At 37.9% G+C, this 16,086-nt stretch overlaps 1 protein-coding gene across 15 annotated transcripts in view; it reads right to left on the reverse strand.

The window, feature by feature from the left end:
- Positions 1–15,039, reverse strand: part of fryb (furry homolog b (Drosophila)) — a 71,948-nt gene extending 56,909 nt beyond the window's left edge. For 12 of the 15 annotated variants that reach the window (XM_053515860.1, XM_053515858.1, XM_053515853.1 and 9 more), the window contains exon 1: positions 8,761–9,237. In XM_053515860.1, the coding sequence (XP_053371835.1) occupies positions 8,761–8,944 (184 nt within the window). In that variant the 5' untranslated portion in view covers positions 8,945–9,237. Of the gene's footprint in view, positions 1–3,774; positions 3,855–8,760; positions 9,238–12,772; positions 12,835–14,960 lie in introns of those variants that run through there. The other 3 variants (XM_053515866.1, XM_053515861.1, XM_053515864.1) reach the window with 2 other exon arrangements.
- Between the last annotated feature and the right edge of the window lie 1,047 nt (positions 15,040–16,086).

Below are 16,086 nucleotides of genomic sequence, written 5' to 3' on the forward strand. Positions count from 1 at the left end.
AGTCAGACAATGATCTTTAAATAAATCTGTGTCAATTGCAAATAGTCCCAGAATATTATTTTATGAAAGAAAGTGCTTGAAAAAGCCTAAGACATATAATCTAAATATTCACTGTCCACACTAAGCCCATAACAAACAATGAAGGTCTGAATTTTAGCAGTTAAGTGCAGCAGCGCAGATCACAAAACAACAAAACCTCAAAGCTCACAACCAAGACAACCAAGATACAGCCTATAATTTGTACGAGTACACTCATGAAGACACTTTTATTCAAAGTGGTTTACAATTTAGAGTGGATATAGTGCAAACAGTTAAGAGTTATGGGTCTTACTTAAGGGTGCTACAGCGATATCGTAGTGGTGCTAGGATCTTCTGAGCAGAAAGCCACAGCCATGCACACTAAGCTACTACTGGTGGAAATACAATACTTATAGATGAAAAATTTATACAAACAGCTTTTGAACATCTTTAAAGCATAATTCTGCTAGCTGTGAATCAGCATGCAGACTTTAAAACAGACTTTTTTGACATATGCTACACCAATTTTAGTGGGTTCGAAAAACTACAGTACAGTATCAAATCAGTTAAGTTCTTCTCTTAGAGATCAGGTACAATATACCCAAATTGCTGAGTATCCAAGCACAGAGACTCTTGTCTCACTAACATTTCCCTCACCTTCTCAAGACCACACTTGTTCACTGACTACACTGTGATTCTTTGAAGGTTGCTGCTTGTTTGTTCTGTACAATATAAGAAAGAAAGTTGAACAGAGGCACTGTGTGAAGTGCTGTCCCATCTCTCCAGGGCTCCCAGTTTGTTCCTGTGCTCAGGTTTTTGTTAGTGTGGAGTTGTGTATGTTCTCCCCCAGGGTGTGAATAAGTGTGCACTTTGGCCTGCGATGCCCTGGGGTCCATTCAGAGGTGACATGTAGTCCTGTAGCCCTGACCAGGATAAAGAGGACACTAAAGTTCTGTTGGAACATATGAGACAGTTCCTTGGCCAGTCATTTACATCTTGACACCTCACTTGCAAGTCTGTTTGTATAAAAAGTGTACATCAAATGAAAATGTGTAAATATTAATGTAATGCATTCTTCCTCTCTGCATGAATCAGGGTTTTGCAGATGGTTTTCTCTGTGGCACAGTGACAGGTTTACTTTACACTAATAGCTGAGAGCTGAACAGCAGGAATAAGAGGACTGGACAGCTTAAGGACAAAAGCATATTTAGAAGTGTGCATATGTCTCCATATGTCTCTATAATCATCATATAGCATTTTTACAGCACAGAACTGGTGAGGTCTGTGGGAGAACAAAACCTGACAGCATGATTGACTATAGTGCTGCACACTTAATCACATGGAAATTAAAATCTCAGTATTATAATCACAAAAATGGTGCAGTTTATTACATGTAACGTACACAGAGCCAGTAATTCATGTAAAGATTTGACTGATGTACACTAAACATGACCTATGGACTCAGAAATTTAGGATAAAATTCTCCAATCAAAAGTCTCATTTATTAATGCATTGATTGTTTTAAACTAGTACTGTGTGTGTGGTTTTGGAGACCAAGAAAGGCAAATTTGTGCCTTTTGAATTTTTACATAAATAATTAACATGAAGGATAAATTAAGGCTAATTGGCGTTCCCAAATTGCCCGTGTGTGTGTGTGTGTGTGTGTGTGTGTGTGTGTGTGTGTGTTTTGTGCCCAAAGTGTCCAGGAGAGGGTCCAGGACCTCTGCCACAGTGTACAGGATAAGCAGTATAAAAGATGAACGAATTAATAAATGAATGGATGAATGCACCTGCAGGCATCCTAATGAATCAGTTACCTGCTAAGACATAAGAAATCACAGATGTTTTCACATATGACTTGGAGAAGGTAGCCATACAGTATTGTGAAAGATATTTTAAAAACTAATATCCATGGAACCAGAAATATAAGTTGCCTTCATGCAATTACGTCAAGCGTAATTATTTGCTTTAAGTTGATATAAATCAGTTTGAATACTAAAAGGTACATTTAATAGTTAAATATTGTCACGATCGCGATATGTCAAAATAATTGCAAATTGAATTTTGAATCAAATTGTTCTGCCCTTACACTGTACAAATGTACCAAGTACCAATGCTGAGTATTTACCCACATATTAGGAATTTATATTATAGCCTGTACAAGGTTATAATAGTATCTTGTCCTCATGGAGAACGATTAGACCAGTTAGTAACTGTTTTAAAGACATAACTGTCAAGATAAATGATAGCGAATCAATTCTGAACGACCCCCCTCCCCCTAACGTACACACACAACTGCAACAATCCCCATCTCGCGAACTCCTGCACTATAATTTTCTAGCAGATTATATTATGAACACATTTAATGATGAGTTATTCCAGAAGTCATTCCTTTCACTCTAGAGAACATGCAACTTTATTTCAGTGAAGAAGTGTGGCAAAACTGTATTATGCCTGAACAACATTTCTTCTGCCCCAGTCACAGCTCTCCACTGCACTGAATCTGGAGACAACATTACTGTCCTATTTCGGCCTGTTATACTAAATCATTCATTCATCTGTGGTAAACGATTTATCTGCTCCAGAGTCGCAAACAAACATAGGGGAACCTTCACTATGGGAACCACAAGGCAAACGCTCAAACCGTGACACATTTTCATACTCATTTACACCTAGAGCTAATTTACCATAGCCAACCCCCTCACTGCATATTGAGAGAAAACACGAGAACCTTGAGGGAAATAACATGGGCATGACGAGCGGTAAGACCAAGTCTTACAAAAATCTGAGTTTAGCAGTAAGCCAGCGATCCTTGGCCTGTTAGGCAGCAGCCCACTTTCTCACCCTGACAGAAAAAAAATCCAAAAACAAAACACAATGTAAAATACCCCCAAAAAGATTTTAATAATGACTGATGGTTTTATAATATTATTATTACTCAGAAACTTTAGTTTATTAGAAGTAAAATCTTGTGAGGCTACAGGTCTGAGTTTTATATTTTTAGCTGCTCAAGGTTTTCCCAATAATTTTACAAACCAATTAGTAATTATAATCACCTGGGATGCATCCCTGTTGATTTATATGTTTATTGCTTTGATTATATGTCAGTGTTTGCTGAGAGAAAGAAAGAGAGATTGAAGCATGATTTGCTGAGTGGTTAACAACACTGATATCTGTTCACCTGCTCTCCTCCCCAAGTTGTTGTGGGAGGACAAAGCACTTGAGTTATTAGCAGATTAACTTTATTAACTGTTAGGGTTAAAGAGAAACTTGTTGGCTGTTGTATGAGTATAACATTACCGCTCAAGTGAAAAGATCAGTGTCTGAGCTGATGATGGAGAGAAATTGGATACCATCACATTTACTTTGCTATTCATAACCACTCATATCAGCTGTAAAAGAAGGGAGCTCAAATTCATATAAATGACCCAGCATTTTCTTATTATACAAGTAAAATATACAAACTAATAGCATCTTAATAAACAAATAACCTTTATATTAAGTCGAACTTGCAGTGACCATAGGACTACTCTGAAAGTCCAGATTGAACTCACACACACACACACACACACGTCCTAATTCTCATTCTAATGATTTGACATGTACAGCATATGTGTGTGTCTGTATGAAGACAAGTACAAGTCATTAATCTTCACTTAGAGCATAAAGGATAAAACAGATAATAAAGAAGGAGGCAATTTAGAGCCAGGAACACAGAAGAGAAAGAGACACAGACGAGGCATAGTGTGTACTCACGGCTGCTCCAGGATTTCAGAAAGGACTTGATGCTGATCTCAAAGAACCCCGAGTCCTGCTGACTTGTCATGTCTGCTCTGTCTCTGCAGCAAGGCAGGGATTACAGGGATAAAGGAGATGCAGCGGTGATAGAAAGAGACGCCTTTCTAGCTCATCCTGGGTCAACAATGAGCATCAACAACACACTGTCTCTCTCTGCCTATCATGCACACACACAAACACACACCTATTTCATCTCATCCCCTATATCTTCATCCCGCCCTGCTTTAAGAGGATTGGCTAAGAGGCCCTATCATTTAAACAGTATTGTCCAGAGGGACACATAGAGTGGGGGAGAAAGAGATTAAAAGGAGAGAGAAAGAGAGAGAGAGAGTGAGAGAGAGAGAGAGAGAGAGAGAGAGAGAGAGATAATTGCATCCTAGGCTGTTAGTACATTAGGCACAGGGAGAGACATCCTGAGGCATCATATAGACAATCCACTTCCTCCACCCTTAACACATCAGACTGTGCTCTTTATGTCTTTGGGCTGTACAATCTAATTCTACAGTGGAGTGATCGAACTAATTAAAAACACAATTATAAGTACTGAACACAAACAGATGAACATGACTCATCAGGAAATATGACTACAAAAGCATTTACGAAAGCTACAATGTCTCTGAAAGAGGCAACCACAGGAATAATATTCAGTTGTTCAGGCAACGTCACCCATGATAGCGCCTTAGCATCAGATCAGATGTTTTTTTTTCACACTTAGCTAGCTATATGCTTCAGATTCAACCTGACTCTCCATGCCACTGTGCAACGATTCATGAAAAGACAAACTTTAACACACAATGACCTTTTGCAGCAAGAGATGGCCACTCATATAAAAAAGTTTGCAAGGTTTCAAAAAAAAAAAAAAAAGCTAAAAAAATGGGTTCAAAAATCAACATAACTCTATGGTATGTTTAGTGATGAAAATCCAATACTAGCACATCAGCAAATCTTAGGTAGGTGTCACGGGTGCTGTGAGGACACTGATTAGTCAGAGATTTTCAGATTCACACAGCAGTTAAGCATAAGTATAAACATTTCAATACCCAGAAATTACTGGGACTATTGACAGCAGTGTTTTATTTCTTTCAATCTCACTACATCACAAATCCACTTGAATTGTGTATATGTTAAAAGTATGTAATTCTTCAAAAACAGCTGTAGCATAGACCGCATGCGCTTTGGCTGGAAATACACTACTGTTCAAAAGTTTTAGAACACTTGCAATTTATTATTATTTTTTTTTTGTGATTTATTTTCTACATTCTACAACAATACTGGGGATTTCAAAACTATAAAATAACACATATGGGATTAGGTAATTACATAACAACAAGAAAAACAACAGTTAGTTGTTATTTTAAGACACAGAGGTCAGCCTTTCTGTAATAGTTCTTGTAAGAACAGTATTGTCAAGTGCATTTGCAAAATCCATCAAGCACCATAATAAAACTGGCCAGTAATAAAGATCATCCCAGGAAAGCGAGACCAAAACCTACCTCTGCCGCAGACCAGAAGTTCATTTAGAGTTATCAGCCTGAAAAATTACCAATTAACAGCACCTCAGATTAGAGGCGTTATGAAGTCTTTACAGAGCATAAGTAGCATAAACATCTCAATATTAACTGTTCAAAGGAGATTAATGCATTTTTTGGACGCCTTCAGCATTCCTTTACAATGTAGAAAGAAATAAAAATCAGGAACCATCATAGAGTTAGAAAGTGTTCTAAAACTTTTGAACGGTAGTGTATATCCGGTGTACAGCTTTGTGCAGTTTGTAGTACCGCTTTGGCATTTGTAAACTCTAGCTTGGCTCAAGGCATCAAATGAAGCAAGGAAGCAAGAAAAGTCAGTAAATAGCACATTATGCAATTATTCCCATAAACATTATGTATTAAAAATACTGTATGATTGACAGTATGATACTATTTAAGCTTTTAAGTTGTTATAGTAACAGAACTATATGATGTACCAAAAAAAAAAAAAGGATTTGATCACCGAACCAGCATACTCCAGTTCTGACTTTCCAGACACACTTGGTGGCTGGAACAAATGAAATACGGTGTGTACAGTGCACTGCTTGCTGATGAATATCAGTACTGGTATTCATTCAACACTCACATGGAATGTGATCTTATCAGTCAGGGGAGAATGACCGACAAGCCGACTTACAAGTTCTGGTACAAATGATTTCCATGTGAAAGCGGTTAGTCTTTGAGTCAAAGACAAGCACTTGGTAGATATCAAAACCAATCTTCTCTATTCTTTTTATCTTTATAAATATGCTTGTTTTTTTGTGCCTTCCCCCACTCACTATCAGACCAGGAAGGCCAGAAATAGATAAAAGGAGCAATTATAAGTAAATTAGCCTTGATGATTGCCTTTAACCGGCACTAGGGGCAGACATTATCAGAGCTGCCCTGCAAACTCTGTAACTCCTTAACCCTTCATGCTGGATAAACTTTTGACCAGTTTAACTGGCTTCAGATTTACATTAAGTTCATTACACAGAAAATAACACAAAGGAGGCCATACTGTAAAACAAAAATAATGCACAACATTTATACCACATGATTTGCAGATGATGACAATGTCTATTAAGTAATGTACAAAAAGTTTATAGTTAGATTATCTCTTTCTCCCACTCTCTCTCTCTCTGGCTGAGCTGTCTGGGGGGCACAAGGGGAACCTATACAATACTGAACATAATGTTTAACAGGTTTAATGTTATGGCTGATCAGTGAAATTTAAAGATTTGTGGCATTACACTGACTAGATTTTTGTATATCATTTACCATAAACTATATGTTTGTATCTAACATTTTGCACAATGTGTTTAAAATCAAGAAAAACATGTTCTATGTGTTTTATATGGAGCAGCTGTATTACAGTATTACAACTGTATTATTCTATGTGTATGATCTGTTGTTATGAAACTAATACTGTATTAGAGCAGGCACATTGAGGCTAACCTCATGTTACAGTTCATACCACTGTGTGAACTGTGCTGCAAAATAATGTACACATTATAACCAATTAGATTCAAGCATTCAAGTATAGTTGATACTGGAGTATGATACTATATAACCTTACTTCTAGATGACATAACCTAAGTAATGAAAAAGTTTGTGGGTTTGGCATGAAGATGTTTAGAACACTTATTTAATATTTAATCTTTAAGAAAACATAAAAACCTATAAAAACACAACATTTTCGGTTAACCATTTACTGTTCATATAGAAAAAGAACAGATAATAAATGTTAGGAATATTTATTTGATGGCAGTGTTTACACTGGCCAAACATACAGAATGACTCGACAGTTTTTTGTTGCTTTCTTTATTGGTCTCTGCTACTGCTGATTTGTCCTAGCTGGCTTTGAGCTATCCCAGCTGTTTCCACAGCAGCTGCAGACACATTTATTTGGGTCTTTCAATCTCAAAAATATAACAAGTTGTATTTAATTCAGTCATATGCTTGGTTATGGGGTTATGCAGTTATACAGTGTTTTACACTTTTGCCAAAAAATAACTATGGTAAAGTAAAGTTTCTTTACTTCTGATTACTAATTCTTAACGTGGAATGTCTTAGAGAGTTCCAGGCGTTCTAACAAAAAGCCAGCTGTTCACATCTGACAGTGGGAATGTGCTAACGTACTGTACAGTACTCACTAGAAAAGCTACTGAGTGCTGGATGTTTTACATGGACCGAGCTGAATAATGAAAAATCAGAGACTTTTAGCGTAGAATGATGAGAAATGATGCCTGTGAAATGAAATTCATGAATAGCAACAAATCAGTCAATCAAGTAGATTAATGCACACTTACAGTATTGAGATTAAATACTGTCACTTAAAAACAGAAAACAAAGCTTCAAACTCTGCTCTGGACCCACAGCTCTCGAGAGGAATTCCCTTTGACAAAGACGCTCTTCAGTGAGTTAACACTGAGGCTTCTATGTGAATTCCTAAACTCAGACGTTTCACACACCTGTCTGAATCGAGCATTGAAAAGCCACTCAGCTGAGAGACCTACACCCGAATTACAGAGATCAAGTGAGGAACAGTGATTTATTTTTCATCATATAGATTATTCAAATATAATGCTAATTCATTTATTTCAAACCCTAAACAGTAACAGTAATGAATGTTAATAGTGCAGAATTTTGACAGTTTTTTGCATCTGTAGTGTATCTGAGATGACCACAGACAACCATACAAGGAAAAAAATTACAGTTGTTGAGGCTGCTTATTAACATTTTAGTAAACACATTACAACAAAGAGGGTTTTGTAGACTTCTAAAAGTTACATACATCACTGGTGTCTCTTGTGCCTGACTAATCATCAGCCCTTATTGTTAGGTTTTTATAAACTCTGAATAACTAAGTTTTTTTCTGTATTTCTTCTCCACCTTTTTCATTTGTGTCAAATACCTTGTTTACTGCACAAAATGATATGATTCAAATGGTCAACTTTTCTTGTTGGCTGCTTCATTCCTTTGGACACCGATGCTCTTTATGTGACCGAACGTATCCTTTAGCCATCTGACCATAAGCATTTTGCAGCAAAATCTTTTTATAAGACTGTTCTGGCATCAGCCCCTTTAACTCAAATTACGAGGAAAATAGTAACAATGTTTTATACAGCTGGTCTAGCAACAGAATGTGAAACTTGAATGGCAATTTACTAAGCTTTCATTACTCCGCAATGACATCACCATGTTTTGTCATACCAGAGTTTCACATATTTAACACAGTTTCCTCAGACAGAGGCAGACTGAAAGGTTGTATGTGTGGTTCTGGAAAGATATTTAGCCTCAAGTAAGAACAGGATAGAACAGGTTTAGAAGACAGTACAGACTTAATTCAAAGCCTGAGTGATTTGGGATTCGGTATAAGGCTAGAACTCCAGGGTACACTTTACAACATACAGTAGTACACAATACACACTACCTGGTGTATCTTCTCGGATAATGGTTGGTCTTTTCTTTGGCTGGATCTTTCGGAATTTCCCTTTAAAATCTCCAGGTGTGAACATGTCCATAGGGAGGCTGGCCATCTGGACCAGAACGATGCTGTCCTGGTTCTGGTTTTCGCAGGAGTTTGTGTTGCTTGGCACCGCATCCTCGTTAGGCATATCCGATACCAGGGTGACTGAGCGCAACTGTGTTCACTTCCTTAACAGCATGGATACAGCAATCTGGCACCACTTATTTTCAGGCTTCCTTCACTTTCTTGCCTTCTCTGATCCCTTGTTGTCTTTAGTATATGCCCACAGAAGTGGTCTTCTTCTTTCTTGTCCTATCGTGTCAGTAGCATTTGCCTTTTTTTTAAAGTCAGTGCGCTGGTGGATATGCCAAGTGAAAGAGCGAAGCCTTAATGTTTGTCAGACAAGCATGTGCGTTGGAGTCTGTGCAGTCGCTGGTGGAGGCTGTTTAGCCTGTTACAGTAACACTGCTGAATGAGGCAGGTGTAGGGTTACTCAATTCAGACCCGCCTCTTTTCACGGACACAGAAAGAGGGCGGGATGGGTGTGAAGTGCGGAAGGGAGTGTAACGGGGGTGTGAAAATGAAGCAGGTTTTTCTGTGATTTCAATCATTCTTGCTTGTTACACAAATACTTGTGTTTAAAAAAAGAATGAGCGACTGAATATCTTCATGTAGCCATATTCTGGTTTGGAGTAAAACACACATTTTATGCCACATAGCAATTATGAGAAATTGTATATGTGTGTGCTGTTCCTATAACATTCAAGGCACCACATCCCTGGGTGTTTCTCTCAAATGCTTTTTTAAAAAAAAACATGCTGTTTATATGTTTTTCCTTTGGCGATTTGTAAAACCCCTGACTGTAATGTGAATATTTAAACTATATTCAATGTTTTAAACCTGGCTGCAGTGGAAAAAGTAGACAGTAGCATACTGACATAGAGATGTTTTACAGAAGAAGAAAAAACTGTTAATGGTAGTCTCAATAATAAGGTGTGCATTTTAGGCATAGCAAGCTAATAAATATCCTTCTGTCCTATGACCTGCAGACTTCACTGAGTAAGTAGGTGAAGTAATTTTTTTTAGAAAAGCACAGAAAGAAGAGTCTTTATTATTTTCCATGTTATCCTGAACCAGCTGGAAAGAGGAAGAGAGGGAGACAACATGACAGATAAGGAGACCAAAGGAAAATGAGAGCGAGAGAAGCTGACCACACTTACAGGACGTCGAAATACCTCATTCGCCTGTTCTTGACATCTAACTATAAAGACCTGATCTGACCAAGAGATCCTGATTCATTAGCTACTTTATAACACATATATATTCACATTTAATTTTGTGCCAGTAGGATCGTTTCTAGACAACCTAAGGCAACAATAATATTGATCAATTGCTCAGTTTCTAAAAGTGAGATCTCTGACACAGTCTTCTTGCTCCATACTCCTTAAGTAACTGCTTTGTCCACCCTGACACATTACAGTGAAAAACACTTAATCTTACAAACACACACACACACACACACACACACACATAGACGAGACTCGGGCACACCCACTCATTAGTGCTAACCAGTAAACAACTATGGAAGTCGTCTCTAATCCTACTCCTCCCTTTCTCCCCCACCCACCACCACAAACACGCACAAACATAAACAATACACACACTGCATCTAAAACCATGTTACATAACATGAACAAAACCTACACACATCCTGTGATTCATCCACACAGTTTAATTGATTGCTGTTCACCTAATAGACTATTATAGACTAATAGAAATTATTTATTAAACATGGTTTCAGCACAAGCACGCACGCACACACACACATATACACACACACACATTCCAATGAAAGCAAGCCAAAGGCATTTTACACTGTTACATTTACACATGCAGACAGAGTTAGAGGTGAAGATTTTTCCAGAACATTTCTCCAACTTAGCGCTCAGACAACACTTGAAACGTGTTGTTTTGATTGATTGAGTGATTCACTCGCCTTTTACTTATACCTTGTATTTCGAAATAATTCTTTTTATGCTTTGGTATGTAGGCTGCCAATCTATTTCCAGACATTTCCTATGCAATCACAGCGCTGGTGGGAACAGCCATCCCCAGCCCATTAGCCTAGATGAGCTGCTACTGCAATTGCTGTGTGTGTGAGGGTAGAAACTCTACTGCAATCAGGAACTGAGATTGACGTTCCATAAAAGTCTCTCCTAAATAAGTGATTTCTGTGGATATCTCATTATCGGTGGACAGAGGCAGTAGCTCAGCGGTTAAGGTTTTGTGATACTAACTGGTGATTGTGATTTTGAATCCTAGTATCACTAAGCTGCCAATGTTGGCTTCCTGATCAAGAAAGGCCCTTAAACTTATTTCTGTTTCTGCTGTTGTTCCCTCAAGATAAAAGCATCAGCCAAATGAGGTAAATACAGATTATCACAACACTCCCTTAAACAGTAGATTGCTTTCCCAACTGCGTTTTCAGTCTTTCCTTGCTCTAACACATCTACTTCAATTTATTTAATTATTTCATTGTCAATTATTTAGCTGAAGGATCTATATATTAGGAGCAAACTGTACAGAACAGATGGGACTTCAGAAGGAGGGCTGGAAACTTGTGCTCTCAAGAAGTAAGAAGTAATATTCTGCCCTCTAGTGGCCTATTGTGCGGTCCTCTCATTCCTGCTGGTCAACAACAGTACAGTCCATGTGCGGACACTCGGCCATCAGACCCACAGATGCTTTATAAACATCCAGTTCCAGTTTATTGCACTTTAATTAAACTCCACTCTTCGGAGAAGGTTTTACACTGAGTAATGCCAGTGAGTAAGTCAGGCACTGATGATGGTGAGTAGGCCCGGGGCTGAGACTGCATTCCAGGTGTTCAGTGGGGCTGCGGTGAGAGTTATGTGCAGGTCACTCAAGTTATTCCACTCGACAAAACCTGTCTTTATGAACCTTAGTTTGCGCACATTGTCATTGTTTGCGCAAACCTTAGCTTGCGCAAACCTGTTCTATCAAGGTTTGCAAACCTTGATAGAACAGTTTTGGGGTTCCTATTTCCATCAAAGTGAACTCATAAGGCTACTGTTTACAAAGACATTTTATACAGTTGTAAAGTGTATTTTTTATTTATTATTGCTTAATCCTAATCAAGGTCACAATAAATCCCGAGCCTGTTCAGCTGTCCAATATATAAGTGAAATGCAATTTAATACAATAAAACTATGGTAAAGAGTTTTTTTTTGGACTTTAACTTTTAAAATGTTTAGCGTACAGCGGAAAGGCAACAATTAATTAGACAGTCTGCATATGGGTTATAATGTTTTGTAAGTGAAACCAAGTACTGCCAGACACTATCACATACCAAGTCAACAAAAGAAGGTGAGAAAGAAAGCAAGGGAGAGTAGGAAAAACACTGGTAGACAGGGCATGGCTCTTCATTCATGGTTAATAATTGAGGTTTATTCTCTTAGGACTTACAAAGATTCAGTCATCCCTACAGGCGCACAAAGTGGAGAAAAGATGGAAATATGCAGCCACCTCCAAATATAATGGAACAGCAAGGCTAGGTTTTGCTATGCGCTATACATTTTGTGTTTAAGATAGAAATACTGTATAAACATGAGACCATACATCAGAATTTGTGTTGAAATTAATAAAACAACAGGAAGACCTGAGAGCTATATATAGAAGTAAAACAGGCCACTTTGAAGCTGTAAAATTTATTGCAGCTATCGCACACAAGCACTGAGCAAGGACACCAGTTTGGGAACCATGGGGATAGAATAGAATAGAATAAAATAGAATAGAATAGAATAGAATGTTTTGAAAAAAGAAAGAGAAACCACAAGTGTGCTAATAACCAGACATAAGACTGATCAGCCAAAGAAAACAAAAGGAGTTAATGACAGGAACACTGTCAGAACTATGATGAAACCCCCCCAAAACAGCAACCAGTGACATCACTAACCTCCACAGGGCACCTGATCTTTGCTTCCATATGTGGATCTTCCCCAATCTTTTGTCACAAAGCTGAAATCATTCAAAAGAACAGAATATTAAGGTCCATAAAGACAAGGTTTACCAAGGTTAAGATAGAAGATCTGATCATCTTCTGGATCAACTGAATCCCCACAGCCACACCCTGAATCTAGTAGACAACCTTGACACAAGATTGGATTATTATTATTATAACAATAAATGACTTGAGTGATATCTTGAATGAGAAGTAGAAAGTGCATATGCATGTATAATGGTCAGGTGTCCACAAAATATTTACCCATATAGTATGTATGGGGACCAGAGAGAAACTTAAATATGTTAGTGCATGGACTCCTCATCAACAATTACAGTTGGACAAATTTGCCAGGTAGTTTTTACTTTAAAAAGGGTTTAATAAGGTCTCAGATAAAACATCTTATAAATGTAAAGCATCTTATAAAATAAAGCATATTGCCTGTAGGGTGCAAGAGGTAGCTCAGTGGTTAAGGTGTTGAACTACTAAACGGAAGGGTCAGGTTCAAACACCAACACTACGACCCCCTTACCCTTCAACTGCTCAGATGTATAATGAAATAAAAAAAGCCACTCTGGATAAGGGTGTCTGCCAGCTGCTGTAAATGAAAAGCAACACTCAAGCCTAAAATACTGAAAAAATACATCTTGGTCTGCCTGAAGGAATGTCTTTCCAACTGGTAATTTGTGTGCCTTTTTTTTATTTCAAGGGGTAAGGGGGTCGTAGTGTTGGGGTTTGAACCTGACCCTTCCGTTTAGTAGTTCAACACCTTAACCACTGAGCTACCTCTTGCACCCTACTGGCAAGATGCTTTATTTTATAAGATGCTTTTGTCTAAATCAGTCAATAACTGTAAAAAAAAAGACAAAGCTGACAAAGAAAGTGTGATCAGAGAAGCTGGAATACACCGGAATGCTTGACTGAGCAAATGACACACACCGTATATTCATGTGGGATATGAGTAAGCTCTATGAGTTCACTGTGTATAATGCACACATGAGATCATGATTATATAGGGTTATAGGCTATTTTCAATAATAGGACCTGGGCACTACCCATAACCCTTAATACTTAAGTGACACAGATCCGTCCGGGCAGCACAGCATAGGTCAATGAAGATGTAAAACAAATATGAGCTTATATGGAAGCTTGCCGGAGGCTTCAGACATCAAACTGTGCATCTGAGTTTCCAGATATGTCAGAACGAATGTCATCATTATTTTTATAACGTATATATTTTACCACTACCAGCATATAAAAATGATGTCGCAAAAACTGTCAAAATGAGCACATTATTATTGTTGTTGTGGTAAAGAAAAACAACAGAAAACAACCAGAAAAACACATGATCATGTGAATCTGTGCTATTTCTTTGCCTACGTGACCTAATTTCAAATCTTTTGCTTAGTCATGTTTGTATAGTTGATAAAAAAAATTAAGTAAAATTCAGTCCATCATATTTCTTAAACTAGTTTGTGCTGGAAAAAAAAGGTTATGCCACTCATGCTGCACAATCCTGAGCCCATTTATATGTTTATAAATAAAAATAAATTAATTAATACAAAAAATATTTTAAATACTGCAAAAATAAATAATAATAATAATGGGTAAAATACCATTATTTGCCAAGAGTTTACGAGCTATGTTCTATGAATAGTGTACGGAGCAGAGGATGGAATGATGTACACGATAAATGGTTTTAACATTTTACAGGCTGTATTAATGTATTTTTCAGACTACTACTTGATTAAAACCGTGAACAGGAATGATAAAATGACGTTTTCATCACGGCGAGCAGAGTTTCATGTTATTGTAAGTGTTAGAGAGAACGCGCCATTTTAAACCCTGGTGGGTGCGCGTGAACAGCAGCGGCTTTGTTGACATCACAGCATCACAGCATCACTTCGACAGCATTTCCTTATTCAGATTCAGTGTATCTATATGAGCGATATTATTTTCCACAGAACACACTCGTCTTCCAACATTACTAACAAATGTAATAATAATAATAATAATCCTTCGTTTCTTGCGGTCACATTGATGGCATCCTGCAGGCCAGCCTCAAAGCCGAGCCTTACCGCTATATCTAACCAAAACACACCTAATAAAACAAAATAACGCGGTTTAAAAGACGTCCCAGTACCTTACGTCCTCGTTAACGTCTTATTAAATTGCCATTTCTTTCTTCAGAATAAGCGCTGAGTCCTGCTTTTCTTCTTCTTCTGTTAGACGTCTTCTTGCCCTCAGCGTTTCTCCATCGACTGTCAGAAAGAGACAGAGGCTGAGGAGAGCTCGGCCCCGCCCTTGGCAACCAATTAGAATTCAGAATTCCATAGAGCTGCTTGCTGATTGGATAGGCATCACGTCATGCAGACTCGGTCCACCGCTGCACCTGGACTGTAGGGATGCTGATGGGGAGAGCACAACATTCATAACCACCAAGCAGACGGCATTTTATCCAACCAAACCGAGGTGAATATGCAAAAAAGGCATTTTAGTACCTAATTACCTCCTTAATTAAGGAAACATATACTATATAGCCAAAATCCATTTTCTATGCTGCGGTGTGCTGGGGTGGTAGCATGAAAGTTTCAGATATGAAGAGATTTAACAAACTGATCAGAAAAGCTGGCTCTGTGGTGGCCTAGGACCTGGACAACATGGAAACTGTGGCTGAAAGGAGAACATTGTCCAGACCACTCCACAATGTGGTGGACGAACTGAGAAGTACCTTTAGTCACAGACTCATCAGCTTAAAGTGTTCCACTGAACACCACAGAAAATCCTTCCTTCCCACTGCCATCAGACTCTACAACTCCTCCCTCAGTCACACACCCACACAGTAATCCGTGCAATAGCCTGCTGCTTCAGTGCTCAGTGCATTATTTTTGCTATAATGTGCAACAGTCTACTATGTGCAATACTGTGCAATGTTCTTACTAGGTGTTAAAACATTTTTATGTGCAATATCATTTGTTGTTCTCTAAATGGGTGCTAAATCACTTTATTACTTGCAATAACTTATGTGCAATTGTCTTCATGTGCAATATTATCACTACTTGGTTATTTAATATTACTTAATAGTATTTAATTACTAATAATTTTCTAAAGTGCAATAAGTTATACTAAACTTCCACTTATGTCAGTAGTCTTTCACTCAGCTGCGGGATTTACAAATAGATAGATATTGTGCGTAGCATAATCTGTATATTGTATTGTGGTTGTTTCTTTCTACAGATTTTATTCAGATTTATTTAGATTTATTCTAT

The sequence above is a fragment of the Clarias gariepinus genome, chromosome 17, assembly GCF_024256425.1.
Source record: "Clarias gariepinus isolate MV-2021 ecotype Netherlands chromosome 17, CGAR_prim_01v2, whole genome shotgun sequence".
In the NCBI taxonomy this organism is placed as follows: domain Eukaryota; kingdom Metazoa; phylum Chordata; class Actinopteri; order Siluriformes; family Clariidae; genus Clarias; species Clarias gariepinus.